This window comes from Halyomorpha halys, unplaced genomic scaffold, assembly GCF_000696795.3.
Source record: "Halyomorpha halys isolate HHAL.00 unplaced genomic scaffold, Hhal_1.1 Scaffold251.1, whole genome shotgun sequence".
In the NCBI taxonomy this organism is placed as follows: Eukaryota; Metazoa; Arthropoda; class Insecta; order Hemiptera; family Pentatomidae; genus Halyomorpha; species Halyomorpha halys.
The window spans coordinates 1,256,853-1,271,670 of NW_027106674.1; the positions used below are offsets into that span (position 1 = coordinate 1,256,853).

At 31.2% G+C, this 14,818-nt stretch overlaps 2 protein-coding genes and 1 long non-coding RNA gene across 7 annotated transcripts in view; 1 reads left to right on the forward strand and 2 right to left on the reverse strand.

The window, feature by feature from the left end:
* Positions 1-1,399, reverse strand: part of LOC106680239 (interleukin-1 receptor-associated kinase 4) — a 17,060-nt gene extending 15,661 nt beyond the window's left edge. The window contains exons 1-2 of one of the 3 annotated variants that reach the window (XR_010842781.1): positions 598-1,389; positions 337-506 (exon numbers count right to left, since the gene is read on the reverse strand). Coding sequence is in view for 2 of the 3 variants with exons in the window: in XM_067045036.1 (XP_066901137.1) it covers positions 337-506; positions 598-776 (349 nt within the window). In the remaining variant the exon portion in view is untranslated. Of the gene's footprint in view, positions 1-336; positions 507-597 lie in introns of all 3 variants that reach the window. The other 2 variants (XM_067045036.1, XM_014419789.2) reach the window with 2 other exon arrangements.
* Positions 1,400-3,422: 2,023 nt separating this feature from the next.
* Positions 3,423-5,256, reverse strand: LOC106680257 (uncharacterized). The gene is made up of 4 exons (XR_001343086.3): positions 5,166-5,256; positions 4,947-5,070; positions 4,113-4,280; positions 3,423-3,634 (listed from the first exon to the last, which is right to left on the reverse strand). It is a non-coding gene; the product is annotated as an uncharacterized lncRNA (long non-coding RNA).
* Positions 4,948-14,818, forward strand: part of LOC106680256 (spindle and kinetochore-associated protein 1) — a 10,712-nt gene continuing 841 nt past the window's right edge. Inside the window, exons 1-6 of one of the 3 annotated variants that reach the window (XM_014419815.2) lie at positions 4,948-5,077; positions 5,672-5,855; positions 8,644-8,742; positions 10,831-10,926; positions 12,395-12,564; positions 13,649-13,818. In XM_014419815.2, the coding sequence (XP_014275301.1) occupies positions 5,673-5,855; positions 8,644-8,742; positions 10,831-10,926; positions 12,395-12,564; positions 13,649-13,818 (718 nt within the window). In that variant the 5' untranslated portion in view covers positions 4,948-5,077; position 5,672. Of the gene's footprint in view, positions 5,078-5,102; positions 5,346-5,671; positions 5,856-8,643; positions 8,743-10,830; positions 10,927-12,394; positions 12,565-13,648; positions 13,819-14,818 lie in introns of those variants that run through there. The other 2 variants (XM_014419814.2, XM_067045039.1) reach the window with 2 other exon arrangements.

Sequence of the window (14,818 nt, forward strand, 5' to 3'; positions counted from 1 at the left end):
TATACACAAACACACACATTAATGTTACACTTAGCCATGAGTCAACCCTGTGGGTTATGGAGCCCTCCTGGGGCCCAGCCAGCCTCATAAATAGGGTACCCCTAGTTGCGTAAAAATCTGGCAGTCGAGCGTGGTCTAACCACATTACCTCCTTGCACAACCACTGGTCTAGTAATGGTACTTCCAAACAAAGTACTAAACCCCTAACCCTTCATGAGTTGTAGTGGTACAGAGTTTTTAATTTTAATACATCAATTACCTATCAAAAAGGTTTAATATTAAGACTTGGACTAATCATTAAGAGATAAATTTAAAATATTTAAATTTTAAACTTACGCTTTAGAAGCTGAAGAGAAACATAATCAGCTGCACGATAAAGTTCTGCCTTCACTAGAACATTTAATAAATCAGAAATATGTGGCCTTCTGCGACCACTTGTTCCCCATTCTTCCAAAAGAATCTCAGTCGATGAACGTTTTTGGTTTTCTGAAGTTTTTTCTATTAAACTATAATTTGATTATTTATTATACAAGGAATAAACAATAAAAACTTCCAAATTTTATACTACTATATAGATTTAAACAATTAAATACTTACTTTATATGTTCAACATTGTATTTACTGGTACCAGTCTCCGCATCTTTGATATGAGCCATTACTAACTTCCAGCTCTGTTCCACATCAAGAATCTGTGATAAGTCAAGAACCGTTTTGGCAGTTAATTTTCTAATTTCCATATCCAAATTACCATCAATAGGCAAGAGAGTGTTACACATTTTTAAAAAACTATAAAACTTGCTACTTAATTTTTAAATTAATATCACATAATTTTAGCTTAAGCATTAAAATTAAGCCAGATTACATCAAAACGTTTTCATTTCTAATGTCAAAAAATGTGAGTTTAAAATCAAGCGGAGTGTAAGAAACAAGCAACAGGTGTGATAAGCTTCTGTCAAATTAATCAGTAAATTTTATCTAATTCTATGACAGTAAAAAGCTTTCACTATTACGTCATTCGGGAGAAACTTTTCAAAGTTCTTAAACCTCTTGAGTCGAAGTCTTTGACTGAATCCTATAACGTTAAATTATGTCAAATTTTCACTCTATTTTCTATTATTTCGATTTCTTTCTTTTTTCCATCTGAATCTCTAAGTATTTATAAAACTCATGTTATTTATTTCCACCATTGAATATTGTGATTGGCTGATTAAACTAATTGCTGTTGACTAATTACAGTTTTTGGAGGAATGAAAACACTGAAATAGTGGTTGTTTACAAGATGCTTGTTGCTGCCAGAAATCCGGTGAGCACTTGCTCAGCTTTATAAATCCGTACTGTCCAATTAGGCAACCAAATTTCTTGCTGTCAAAGTGTTTGTTGGAAAAACTCTTATACATAAACATGAATGTTTATCTGCACACACCTTGTATAGATAAGACATCCCACACATCCCTTATAGAAGTTGACAACTATAAAATGTCCTGCAGCAGTCCAGGAAGCTCGCTGTTTACGTAAAGTTACACTTGAAATTTAACATCTTATATTATAGTTATGATACCCTACATACTTGTGGCTTTGGCTTTGTTGTGAGAGGATACGCAAGGTAGCTCATCATTAATTTTGAACCAATCTCACCCTCCTTTTGGAGGATGCTGATATAGGGCAAGTTTTTTATTGTTAACTGCCACGTCCAACTGAAATAACGGACGATGAAGAAAAAGATCAATCCTATGAGGAATTAGGAAGAGTGGTGGGATTCTTGCTCAGCGAATAGTGTCAAAATAGTTGTCCACACTAATGCACAGGTTGGCAAAATATCTGCTTATCAACCAACTATTGGATCCTATATTATCCACGAGAATTGCAATAACAATGGCCAATGGCTAATAGGCTTTGCATCATACTTCGAGCTAACCATATGCAGTATCCTCCGCATCAAAGATGTCCGTTATAGGCCAGTTAATCTAAACTTTTCGGGCCCCCTGGTTGGAAATCAGAATTTGCTTTTAATAAGTTAGTTTGACGTAAGATAATAAGGTGTTATCTTTGCCCAGTTCCAAGTGGCCACGGTGGAATGGTGGGATAAACCTGAAAATGTTCGGACTTTTTAAAACTTTCTAACCAATAACTTCTTAACGTCTCACGCTAACTGATGGCAACACTCCTGATTAAAATTCACGGTACTTTAGAGAATTTGGCATATAAGCAATAACAGACTACTTCTTCTTGGATATCACCTAGCTGACATCAAAGATCATTTGATTGTACATTGATTACTCGAATTAAATCTAAATCGTTGAAACTGCTTCCGAGAAAATAAAAATAAAAAATGTGTAAAATCGTATTGGTATGAAAACACAAACACACACAGAGAACTTTTTGCGAGTCTTGATTTTTTTGGACTCTGTGGGCCTCGAAACGTGTATTTCCGTCAAAAACTCGAAACAGAATTTTTTAATGATCGTAATACTCACTCACTCCCTCTTGCTATAAATTCCATTTATAGATAAGTGAAAGTAACATTTAATTGTCCATTGTCTGACATACTTTATTCCATAAAAAAATTAATTAATAATAAATAATACGCATGGAGACTAATTCTTTTGTACTAAGCGTCTTGAACAGGTGTCTTGGACTAATGCCTCGACAAAGGTAATAGTGTTCTATAAAGGCCCGTCTATAAATGGCCGGCAGCAAATATCATAGCCATGCGTTTAAACTGTATGATAATTCCTGTCATGAAAGCATTTACTGTCGTACTATTAAGCTTGAGATGATGGTAAATAGTAATCGAGGCTGTTTACATCGGGACCTGCTCGTGCCGTACTTCACGTACCCCGATTGTATTTTTAGATTGTGTTAAATTGGTGTGGAACAAATGGATGGGTTAAAAATGTGAGACCTTTTCTCCAGTATCGCAGATAACAGAATATTGCTTATCTGAGTACTGTATTGGAAGTTTCGCTGTCGCGGTCACTATTGCATCTGATTGGAATTTTCCTCGTTCAAGTAGACTAGTAAGCGAAATGATAAAGACCATGTACTTCGCTTCAGGTGTCAGGAAGAACGTCTTTCTTCCTCAGTGGCTGACAGGCGTGTCCTCGACTCTGGCATGATGGTAGGGGCAGGCCAGGTCCTAGCTTGCATGGTGCATAGGCTGGGGCGGCATTGTAGTCGCGGCGTCTTCTGGGTCTTCCTGTGTCCGCGGCAAGGGGGGGCCTCAAGAAATGAGACTCCCAACCCCGACTTTATATGTATTCAAAAAAGAACCGAAAAATTCGGATTACTTAAATTTGACAGAAGTAATATACGCCTTGAAGACTGAAAGTTTAGTAGTGTTTTAAAATAAAAAACTAGGAAACATGTTCTAGAAGCAAACTAAACTATTTAATTTAATTTATTTAGATTAGTACTGACAAAAATTTAAAATAAATTAATAATTTTAGGGTATTCTTAAACATTATATATTTCCAACTTTAACTCCTAAATCATCTACAATTTGAGACAAATTTTAGGGTATTCTTAAACATTATATATTTCCAACTTTAACTCCTAAATCCTCTACAATTTGAGACAAATTGTGTTGTAACTTTATCATGTTCTTGTCCTTTGATCCGTTGGTAAACTCAGTAATCTAAAAAAAAAATAATGATAAGAAAATTAAATATTGGAAGATTATTGATTGATCAAATTGAAAATTAAATATATTTTTGGTAAGCTACTACGTATGTCGCTGCTTTGCTTTTATAATGGCACGTCTGCTAAAAAAAAAGACGCCTCCAGAAAAAGTAACTTCACTCTTTGGTTCTTTCTTTGAAATACGTTCAATTCAAAATAAAATAAAAAATTCTTTTTGTTGATTTGTCTTTATTAAAGCAAGGCAACGATTTGTTTCTATTTCTACGCATTTGTTTAAATAAGTTATTGTTATTTCTGTTGTGGAAGAATCCAGATAAATTTATTTATAATGAACAGCTATAACATCGATAGCTGAATCTTCAATAATAGTAAAAACCAATAGTTTTAGTAAGATAAAGATGACTTATATCAATCACCTAAAGGAAAATTTTTGAAATTCGAATAGCTGCAACCATGTGCCAATAAAAATGTACCTTTCTGAAGGCTTCTTTCAGTACATAATAATGCTCTTGTTCTTCTTCTTCAAATGCTGCTTCCAATTCCACGAATCTTATTTTTTCTTTCTCCTCTTCAGTTTTTACTTTCTTATTCGTAAACATCTTGCAGCTTGTTTAAGCAACTGTTTATTGGTTACTAAGGAACTGTAAATCAATAAGTTGAAATTGGATGAATTGGATTATTAATACTCAAATAACCTTCCTTAAGAGCATCATTAAAATAAATTAATGTAATAAAAGTCAGGAGGATGCCATAACCTTATTTTCCTTTTAAGCAAAAATTACGCCAAGGGGTGGGAATAAGGCCACATCCCTTGAGGACAATTTAACGTTAAAGTTAATATGAATGTCACACATTAATGTTTTTGTCTCTGTAAAACCGTCCATTTAATTGTAAATGTGAAGAGAATAGAAGTTACAGTAAATTTTATTTCCAATAATTTGCTGTTCTAAAAAAGTAAGAAGTGAATTTATTTGGTAAATTTTTCAATGAATGTTTTCTAATAACATTTAATAAATAATTAATTTATTTTAATGAAAATATTACTTTTAATACAAATAAGTAATTGTTTCTGATATGAGGAAGAAAGTGGTTTATTAAAAAAAAAAAAAGTACAAACAGTAAACATTATTTTTTAGAATATTTAATGTTTACAACAAAAAAGTGACTGAGAATTACTGGAGATCTCACGAAATGAAAATTTGACCTCCCACCATGGTTAGGATAGGTTGGTTACTTCAAGATAACACAACTTCCTCCAGAATATCAGAAATGACTAGGAAGGGAGTCGAAAAAGGAAAAGACCCTACCTTCTGGCATCACTCGCCCTGGAAGCGTACCCTCTCTATTATACTCTTTCCTCCAAGGATAAGAGTGATAAAAATGATGCTGAGAAAATAAAAAATGCTGGGGTCAGATCACACTCGCAGTATCCTGGAAAGTATGAACAGCTGCAGATACGTCGTGTTTATCTTCTTTCATTATTTATTTATAACATAATGTGTGAATTTTATGTTAAGTGGTTTTACTTTAATTGAAAATGAAATATTTGGTTCTCCCGTCTGCTTCTTTCTAATGACTACATATTCGTGTACATCACCCCATAAAAACATGAAGAAAGCCACAAACATTTCTTGCACCATAGCTTTCCACATTAAACTACCATTTGACTGTAAGATTGAATCATACTGGACGAATAAAATCAAAAAGTACAAAAATAGAGATAGTTTATTCTAGGTTAATTTGCGTCGGTTGATTTTTTAAAAAAATAATATAATGAGCCCTTCCCATTCAAAATATTTGATATATTTTATTTTTATCTATGATATTATATATGAATTCAGATTGATTATAAAAACGTTATATAGACTACTTATAGACAATAATTTTCTTTTAATAGTTTGATAATTTAGTGGTTTTACTTTATTTGTGTAATGGCAACATTGAATAGTCATAAAAACCCGCTAAACCTTGTTGAGCATCAACATTTATGATTAGTTTCAGTGAATGTCTTAGTATTTATTTCTTGTTTTAGTATGGAGGGCTTAATAAGGAAAATTACAGAAATGAAGTTGTCAATGGACATAATCGATGGTTACAATGAGAATGCTAAAGACTATTGTGAAAGTCTTTTGGAAAGAGTGAAAAATGCAAATATTAAGAAGTCTGAACTGGAGAGCCTCCTAAACCGATATTATAAAGAAATAGAAGAACAAGAGGTAAAGTGAATACAGCTATGATAGTATTTATAGTATACCTATGTACCACTTATTGTTACATAGTTGATAAAGGAATACATTTGTACCTTAGAACAAAAAAGAAGAAATTCAGCTTTCAATTTCTTAACTCACTTTAATGTTAACGTTGAATCACTTGAAATGACTTATTAATTAATGGTTTCAGTATGATATCTATTTCAACCATCCGCATATCTCTCTTGATAGTTCCAGCACTCTGATAAACAAAATCGACTCTGTCAGCTGTTGATTGCATTCTTCTAGAGTTAAGGAAAATATCTGAACATTTTCCACCTCAGCTATTTATTAATCCTTCTCCAGTAATTATATAAAAACAAAAGGCCCTCAATTTCACAGTGTAACCTGTTTAACTAGGATCTCGAGACCTATGATTTTTATCACTTAAAGAGGCTTTTCATTTACAAGTTTTCCAAATAGGCAGTTTTAGACTGATAGTAGTTTCATTTATAGAGTCCTGCCAAGAGAAGTTGAAATGTACTGTCTTTCATTTATTGAGGTGAAATTGTTAATCAAAAAGTTTATATTTTATGTTTTGATAAGTATGTACTTTTATAATGAGGTAAAGATAGTTGAGCGTAGACATATAATAGGAGAAGATGGTCAGGGCGAAGGGGAGGAGAGTGTGGTCAGCAGAAAAACACAAATAAACAAATGATTATTTATTTTTGCCGACGTTTCGACCCGATTTCCAGGTCTCCATCAGGGAGCTAAAGGCAGAAATTCTGGCTACTCAATGTTTGAGTATAGCCAGAAAATCAGGTCGAAACGTCAGCACAAATAAATGATTATTTGTTTATTTGTGTTTTTTCTGCTGACCGTAACCCCCCAATCATCTTCTCGTATATATACTTTTAGTTTTGAAAACAATACAAAACTCGTGGCTTTTAAAAATCAGTTATATTGGTTTGTATTGTAGTACTACTTGTGAGGTTTTCAGTGGTATAAATTATCGATCAAATATGCCAAGATTATTAATACTTGATATCTCAAAATCATTATGTAAGGTTTCCACCATGCTTCGACATTCTTTCTAAGGTCTCTTCACAATGACTCTTCCCTTAGTCAATATGTCAATGAATTACGCTTCCATTTAGAAATTTTGTGCACTTTTATTCAGATGTTTATAATTCAAAACTGTAGACAGTACTGAAAATTTAAGAATGTGTAGAAGAAATTCAAATGTTTGTAAGGAAAAGTGTTGCAACCTGTTAAAGTGTCTTACTTACACAGGTTATTGAGCCATTAAGTCCGAATGATGGAGGTAAATATCGAAACGTTTAAAAAGTTTATAAATTCTCTGTAACAGAGGTATTTCAATGCGAAAGTTCAGGGAGCATTGTAATTATCAGTCGTAGAGGTTTCTCACATATCTAGGCCCCATGTAACCAGGTTATGCTGTTGGTGCATAGATAAAATTAACCAGTCTGGATAAAATTGTTGCTGCCAAGGCAATATTCAACAATATACTTAATTTATAGCTTTGTAAAATTTCTATAAAAAAGATGATACTTGGAGACCTTGTGGGGACTACAAGCAATTAGGAATTAAATTTTACTATGCCCTACAAGTATCCTCTACCTAATATTCAAGACCACTAGTTTTTTTAGAAAACTAAACAGTCTTTTATACTTTGGACTTAGCTAAAGCTTACCAATAAATTGAGGTTTCCTAAAACTACTGCAAAACAAATTCCAATTTTTTTTTAAACTGCTATTACCTCAATAATCGGCTGATTTTATTTTCCCTACATACCATATAGCCTTCATAACATGGCTCAGACATTCCAAAGACTTATCAACACTAGCTCAGAGTTTTGAACTGCCAATTTATATATTTGAACATTCTAGTTTCCTCATTATTGATGGGAGAAAATGTTAGCAGTCTTTACCAGATATTTTCAGAGACTCCACGAGCATGGTTTAAAATCAAATGTTGCCAAATTCATTATGCCTAAAAGGAAGTGGACTTATCGAACCTTCGGATAATAAAAGGCAGAAGCTTGTTAAAAAAAAAATTAAATCTATTTCAGATTTTCCCAAACCCAAGCTTCTTACCTTAAAAATGGTCAATTTTTAAATACCATTTTTGCTTAATACAACACAAATGCTGGCTTCACTGCTCTTATCTCATGACCTAACTGGCTATAAACATATTAAATGGTCAATATCGATGACAGATGTCCTCTCATGAAAAATTTCATTTTTGCACATTGCTCCTCATTAAATTAATAAATAATTGAAGGTTAATATTGAACAAAATAATGCCAATTTGATCTTTAGATTTTTTTTTTAATTGATTCATTATACTTAGAAAATTTAAATATGTAGGAAGATATATGATTTGGTAATCTAATAATTTTTAGAACTAAATTTTGTTTAACCTTCATTTTAGGATTTAATATTAATTGTCTAATTTAAGTAAGTTATTCAATAATTTGAGGTGTAGATAGTTGACTGTAGATTAATGCTTGAAGAAGTTTGTCGGGGGGTGCGGTCAGCAAAGAACAACATAAATAAACAAAACCATATTTATTTATTTTATGCCGACGTTTCGACCTGAGTTTGTTCTATTCTATTTTTGTTCTATAGCCCTGATGAAGACCTGAAACTCAGGTCGAAACGTCGGCATAAAATAAATAAATATGGTTTTGTTTATTTATGTTGTTCTTTGCTGACCGCACCCCCCGACAAACTTCTTCAAGTATTCAATAATTTCTGTTAGTTTATCTATAGAACATTATTTTATTCAGGAATTGATAAAAGCATTTGAAGATAGAAAAGAAAGATTGATGTCCCTCCAAAATAAAAAAATACCTAAATGTTTATTGAATGAAGAATCATCATTATCGGTGAGTTATTATTCATTAAGATACTTAAAATATGTATGATATTATTGTTGATAAATAAAACTGAGTATATGTTATTTTATTTGTTTTATATTTAAATATAAATAAGGATTATAAAGCTTAATTATTAAATTTTTGTGACAAATATAATTGAAAGATTGTGAGGGGCCTTGTAGTCTTATTTGTTATAAGGATGGTCCCATAGTTGTAGCTATGTTCACTTTTAGAAGAAAGGTTGGTCTAATATTCATAAATAAATTTCAAGTTTGCCTGTAGAATATTAAAAAATATTAACCCTAAAAATTATTAAAGTTTGGAATATTTGACTCTCCTATATCATCAAAGTGCTACTAATTAAATTGAAGTACATCATTTGAATGTTTTAAGTCTGTAAACTTATAATTTGGATTTCCAACTTTTTCCCGTTGTTTATTATCAAATATCAGTAAGAAGGTTAAAAGGACACCTCTAGAGACCATTATTATTGTTTTAGGTAAATTTAACCTTTGCTTACTTTACTTTCTCAAAAGTTAAGCATTTTCCCATCAGGACCTTTCTATAGACAAATTATATACACTATGGCTTAGGGCCTTGTCTAGCTTTCAGTATACTTGTAGTACTTCATCTTCATCCTTATCAAGGTACTAGTGATGCTGCAGCTCACTACTAGAAGGTAGAGCTCAAAGTCCTCTCAGCTAGGAGGTATACTTTCGTTATGGCTGACAAATGCCTCCTACTTGATCCGGTCACCCTTAGGGTGGCCACTGACAACCACTCCACCCCAAATACTATAGGTAATAGAGTACTAAAAACCTTCACAAACAAAAATATAATAAGTCTGACCTATTTATGAAACCTGTAAAAACATTTTTTTTTATCATGACCATGAAGAATCAAAAGAGTCCCTGAAATTTCTATGGAGGAATAATATTTTTAGAGGGAGAAGGGAACTAATGTGTTTTCTAAATAAAATATTTGTTTTGGTACAAGTAGGGAGTGGGGTAGTAAGGTGCTCTGCTGGAACTGCCAGGGCCCTGTTTCATAATAAAGTACAAACTAATACTATTAGTCTTTTCGAATTAACTTAATATAATTACACTGATTTGTACAATGGTAACTTGTACTTAAGTACTTTTTAACTCCTGTAATATCACTTAATAGTCCTCCCTATTATGAAAAAATACAAGTATTAGTGTAATTAACTAGTTGTTTCTAAACTTGTATTTTGAACTAATACTATTAGCTTACATTATGAAACAGAGCTCAGGACTTATGTCTCAAAATGGCTGTACCAAATAATTATTAATTTTATTACTATACCATGAGTCAACTCTGGGTTTGGGAGCCCTCCTGGGGTCTACCCAGCCTCTATAAACTGGGTACCCTTGATTGGGAAAAACTCGGATAGTTGAGCTTCAACTTAATCAAACCATATCCTTGTATAACTTGTTGAGAAAACAGTGCTCCCTTACAAAACACTGTACCCTTGAACCTTCATAGGTTGTAGCGATGCAGATTTGGTATATGCAATTATTGTTTCTTGAGTACTTTTTATTCTGAATGTAATGGAAACAAGAGTAAGATAGAATAACCACCCAAAAAAAATTCAATACTTTATTACAGAAGAAAATTTCCATATTTATATTATTTTAGCACAGTATATTTGCTTGATACTTCTAGTGAGTGGTAGCCAGGAACCACCTGTAGACAGGCAAGTGCTCTTACAGTGCAGGGTAATACAAGCCGGACTAACTTAATCCAGATTTTTTTAGAGGTAAGAGGTATTACTCCTCTATCCCTCCTCCTTGGGGCTGGTCTAAGGTAGGTGTATCAAGGGATCACCTCCTTATGGGTGAGTTATAGATTTGCTTTCAAGAAATATTGAAAAACTTGCTTTACTTACCATCCACATTTCCCCACTAAAAAAATTAATCGCTTTGTACTTTGATTATCCAATATTAGATTTGGTCTCTGAAATATTCTTCATGTCTGTTCAAGTTTTTACAATTGTTTATTTCAAAGTTTTGATAGTTTCATAATAATTTGTATTTTCATTCATTGATTTATTGATTATGAATTTTAAAAGTTTAGAATCAAGACCATATTATTAAAGAAATTACAAATCTGGACATTTCGTTGCGTGATAAAACTTGGATTGATGCTCATAAAACTAAAGAAAACGTTAATGTAAGTAGTGATGGTAAGAAGGTATTATTATAGTTTATAGCTTAATTTGTTTAGATAATATTCTATATCTTTAAGATTGATCTTATGAAACTTATCTTTACTATAGAAATTATCATTTGATATTAATTTTTAAAAAGCACTGGAATTGGGATGAAATGATTATTATATTGAGGATTTATCGCTGTTTTTGAGTTTTATAGATTAAAAGGTGGTTAAGAAAATAGACTAAAATATGATTGAATTTTTTTTCAATTTGTTTCACAATTTCAAAATTATAAGCTCCAAATATTGTGATGTATTTATTGTTTAAAAAACAGAGGGTATGTTTTTCCTTTTCATAACCTGTTCATAAAATTTCTTTGATGGTAGATACATCCAAATAATATTGATTAACCTAGTAGTTGTAATTAATGATATTGATTAATCTTCTTAAGGTAGATGGCTTATAAAGAAAGCATATGGTACCTGTCTATAAATCGACAAAAAGGAACTTTGAAATTTGATTTTATATTAAGATTATCATGTTGTTATCTTAATATGTCTTACTGACATTGTTATGATGTTATCAAATATTATCTCATACTAAAACCATTTTGGAGATGGAAAAGGCCAAAAGAAAGATTTACAATACAATAATGGCTGATTCTTTAAAGAATAAAATGAAATATCTTGTTTTTGTTTTTTATGTTTTTTAATTATAGTTGGAAAAACCTCTTTATACTTTTTCGTTTTTAGATGAGTAGGAGGCTTAAATGAAGTAATTAATTTGTATAAAATACTAGCTATCTAATAAGAGAAAAATGCTGCCTCCTGCTTCTCATTTATTGAATTAGTGAGATTATTTTGGTGAAGAATAGCATGAATGTTTTTTTAAATTTCTGAATTATTTTCTGTATTAGTGAAGAGGACTCCTATTTTTAGATGTATACAGTAGAACCTAAATACAATGAATTCCTCCAATAAATCCCCTTCAACTATCCATGGAATTCAATGAAAAATAGAGCTATGGAGAAAAATAGATTTTATGTAATGTACATGGAGTCTTTAAACCATCCTCAAAATACTGAATTTTAAATTTTCTCTCGAAAATATAGTTTACATTTATACAATTAATTTTTGCTATGGTAATCTCTATATAGTGAAATGGAACTCAATATACCTGACACATTTTTTACATATCCATCTGAGTATAACAAATGAATGTGTCATAACATGAATCTTTGTAAGCCCTTCTCCAACCCTCCTCTCACTCCTTCCCATTTTAATGATGTTCAGTTCCATAAACTTTTTTTTTAGAAGTCAATAAATAAGTGTCTAAAGCCTGATATAAGAATTTTTTTCTAAAGCTTTTGAGATTCTTCATACTGAGGTTCTACTGTTGTACGAACTATTCTTTGTTGCACCATCAATGCATTGATAATGATAAGAATAATCTCAATAACTTTTATGTATTAATTTTTATCCATAGCCTTTTTTTGAACCCCTGATGGTCAATAATACTTTCACTGAAGAAACTTCATCTTTTGCTAACTCAACATTTTTAAAAAAAGAATTAGTGAATGTGACACCTAAGCCTCGAAGAGACCTTGAAGTATCTGTTAACTTCGTAGCCAATGAAGAGTTCTCTCAGATTCCAGGGTCAGTATTCAGAAATTAATGTGAATTGAGAAATTTGTTTTTTAAGACTAATTTATTGTATCTGTGATACCAGGTATGTCTGAAAAAAATCAACAATACGATTTTTTTGTACAATTATAAATGAAAAAAAAAATTATGGCAGCCTTGGGACTGGCTGACGGAAATGAGATAATGTATTAAAATTTTATTAATAATGGTCATGCATTCCCTGTTATAGCCTAAGCCAGAGAAAATATTAGTTCCAGAATAAGTAGAATAGAACAGCCATGTCCTGCTAGAGTAGACCTACCTTTCTCCACTCTACCACTTCCATTTCACCCTCTCGTCACGAAATCAATTCACTCCAATCTAATTTTTTTTTCTTCTAAAGCTAAATGTCAGTAAGAAGTTTCACTTCAAAAATCAGTGCACCATTTTAGAGATATCTATGATTTTTAGTTTATAATTTTTTTTTATTTTGAGATCTCTTGCAAGATGTCTTTAGAGCAGTGGTTCCCAACCAATAGAAATCTGTGGACCACTAAGCCGGATATTGAACCTGAAATGTTCAAGAAAATTGAAAATTGGAAATGTGTGGCCCGCCTTGATTCAAAGGAGGGCTCTATCCAATATTGGATAGAGCCTAGGTTTCTTAAAAGTGCATTTTTAATCACTTTTATTTTGCATTTGCCTATTAAAATCTTTTAGCTAACAACCAAACATAAGAAAAGATAATTAATATAATAGTTTTAACTTTCAATATTCACACAAATTTGTAATCTCGTGCCATCCCAAGGCTCTCAGACAATTGGTTGAAAACCATAGCTATAGAATGATGTGTTGATTTTTTAAAAGGTGTAAAGATTTTTTTCAGACTTTAAGGTATAGCAGCTTAAGTGATAAGTTTTTTTTAATTGTTTTTTGTTTTCTCAAGAGTATATTTTAATTGTATTTAATGTATATGATGATTAATAAGTGAAAATTTGAATTTATTTGAGTGTTAGTTATTTATTTGTCAAGAGATTAATCATCAAAAGTTATGATATTTTACTTAATTCCTATCTATTATTCTATGATTTCTTATTTTATTATTTACTCTTTTCAGTTACATGAGGGGTCGAGTTACCATGGATAATATCAATGAATTCATTAATATTTTTAACGTAACACTTACAAAAAAATATGAGTTGTTAAAGAAGGCTAAAAAAAACAAGAGTAAATCTGAGTTAGAACAGTGTTTGCTGTGGAAAGAACAAGAAGTTGGGGAATTGAAAGGTAATATATATATATATATATATATATTGTAATAATCATAAATTTATTTAAAATGATATAAAAAGAATTTTATTAGTTTTAACTAATTTCATATATAAAGAATAGCTTGGGTTCAAATATTACACAATCTTCCTTTGATGATATATGACTGTTGACATCCTCTTGTTCTTGACGCTATTCAACTCCTAACAAATGGCTTCCAGTCCTTCCCGCTTCTAGCCGAACGGACGTCTTCTCCCCAAGCCAGCAAAATCAAGAGTACCCGTTTCCTCTCTTCTATCTTCAAATTTCACTGTTCAATCCAAAAACAATCGATTGTAGTACAATCACTCTGCTTTATTTGCTATGATTTATGATGTAAATAGTTTATTGATAATTTTTATGTTCTTCTATTTCTTCTTTGATTATTCTTTTTCTGTAATTATTGTATAGAAACAACAAAAGTTGAAAAATTCCAATCTATCTCAACACAAACAATTCAACGAACACTTCAGAAGAACGTGCACTGCCATCTTTCTTGTTTTGAACGGCGTATTTATTTTGGACAATGAAAACTGGTTAGCTTGCTTTTTGATTTAAAATAACAAATAAATAATACTGAAACGATATACATAAAATAAAAACATAACTAAAATTATCTATAAGTATCAACTATTTATTTAAAAAAGAGGATATTACAATATACATATATTGTAATAATTTTTAATTCATTAAAAATAAAATAAAGATAATTTGGGTTCAAATTAAGAACTTTAATACTAAATAGATAATTGAATTTTATTATATAAAAAGACTCTTAATCTCAGGGCGTGTTGTTGCTAGGCAATCAGAATACAGACACACAATAATTTCTCTTAATTAAATTAATATCTATTTTATACATGAATCTATTTTTATGTATAGCAAAACTAACCAAGTTCACAATCTTCTTTTGATGATCCTTGGTATCTTCTTTTTTCTATTGTTCTGTCCTATCGTCCAAAATGGCTTCCTACTCTTG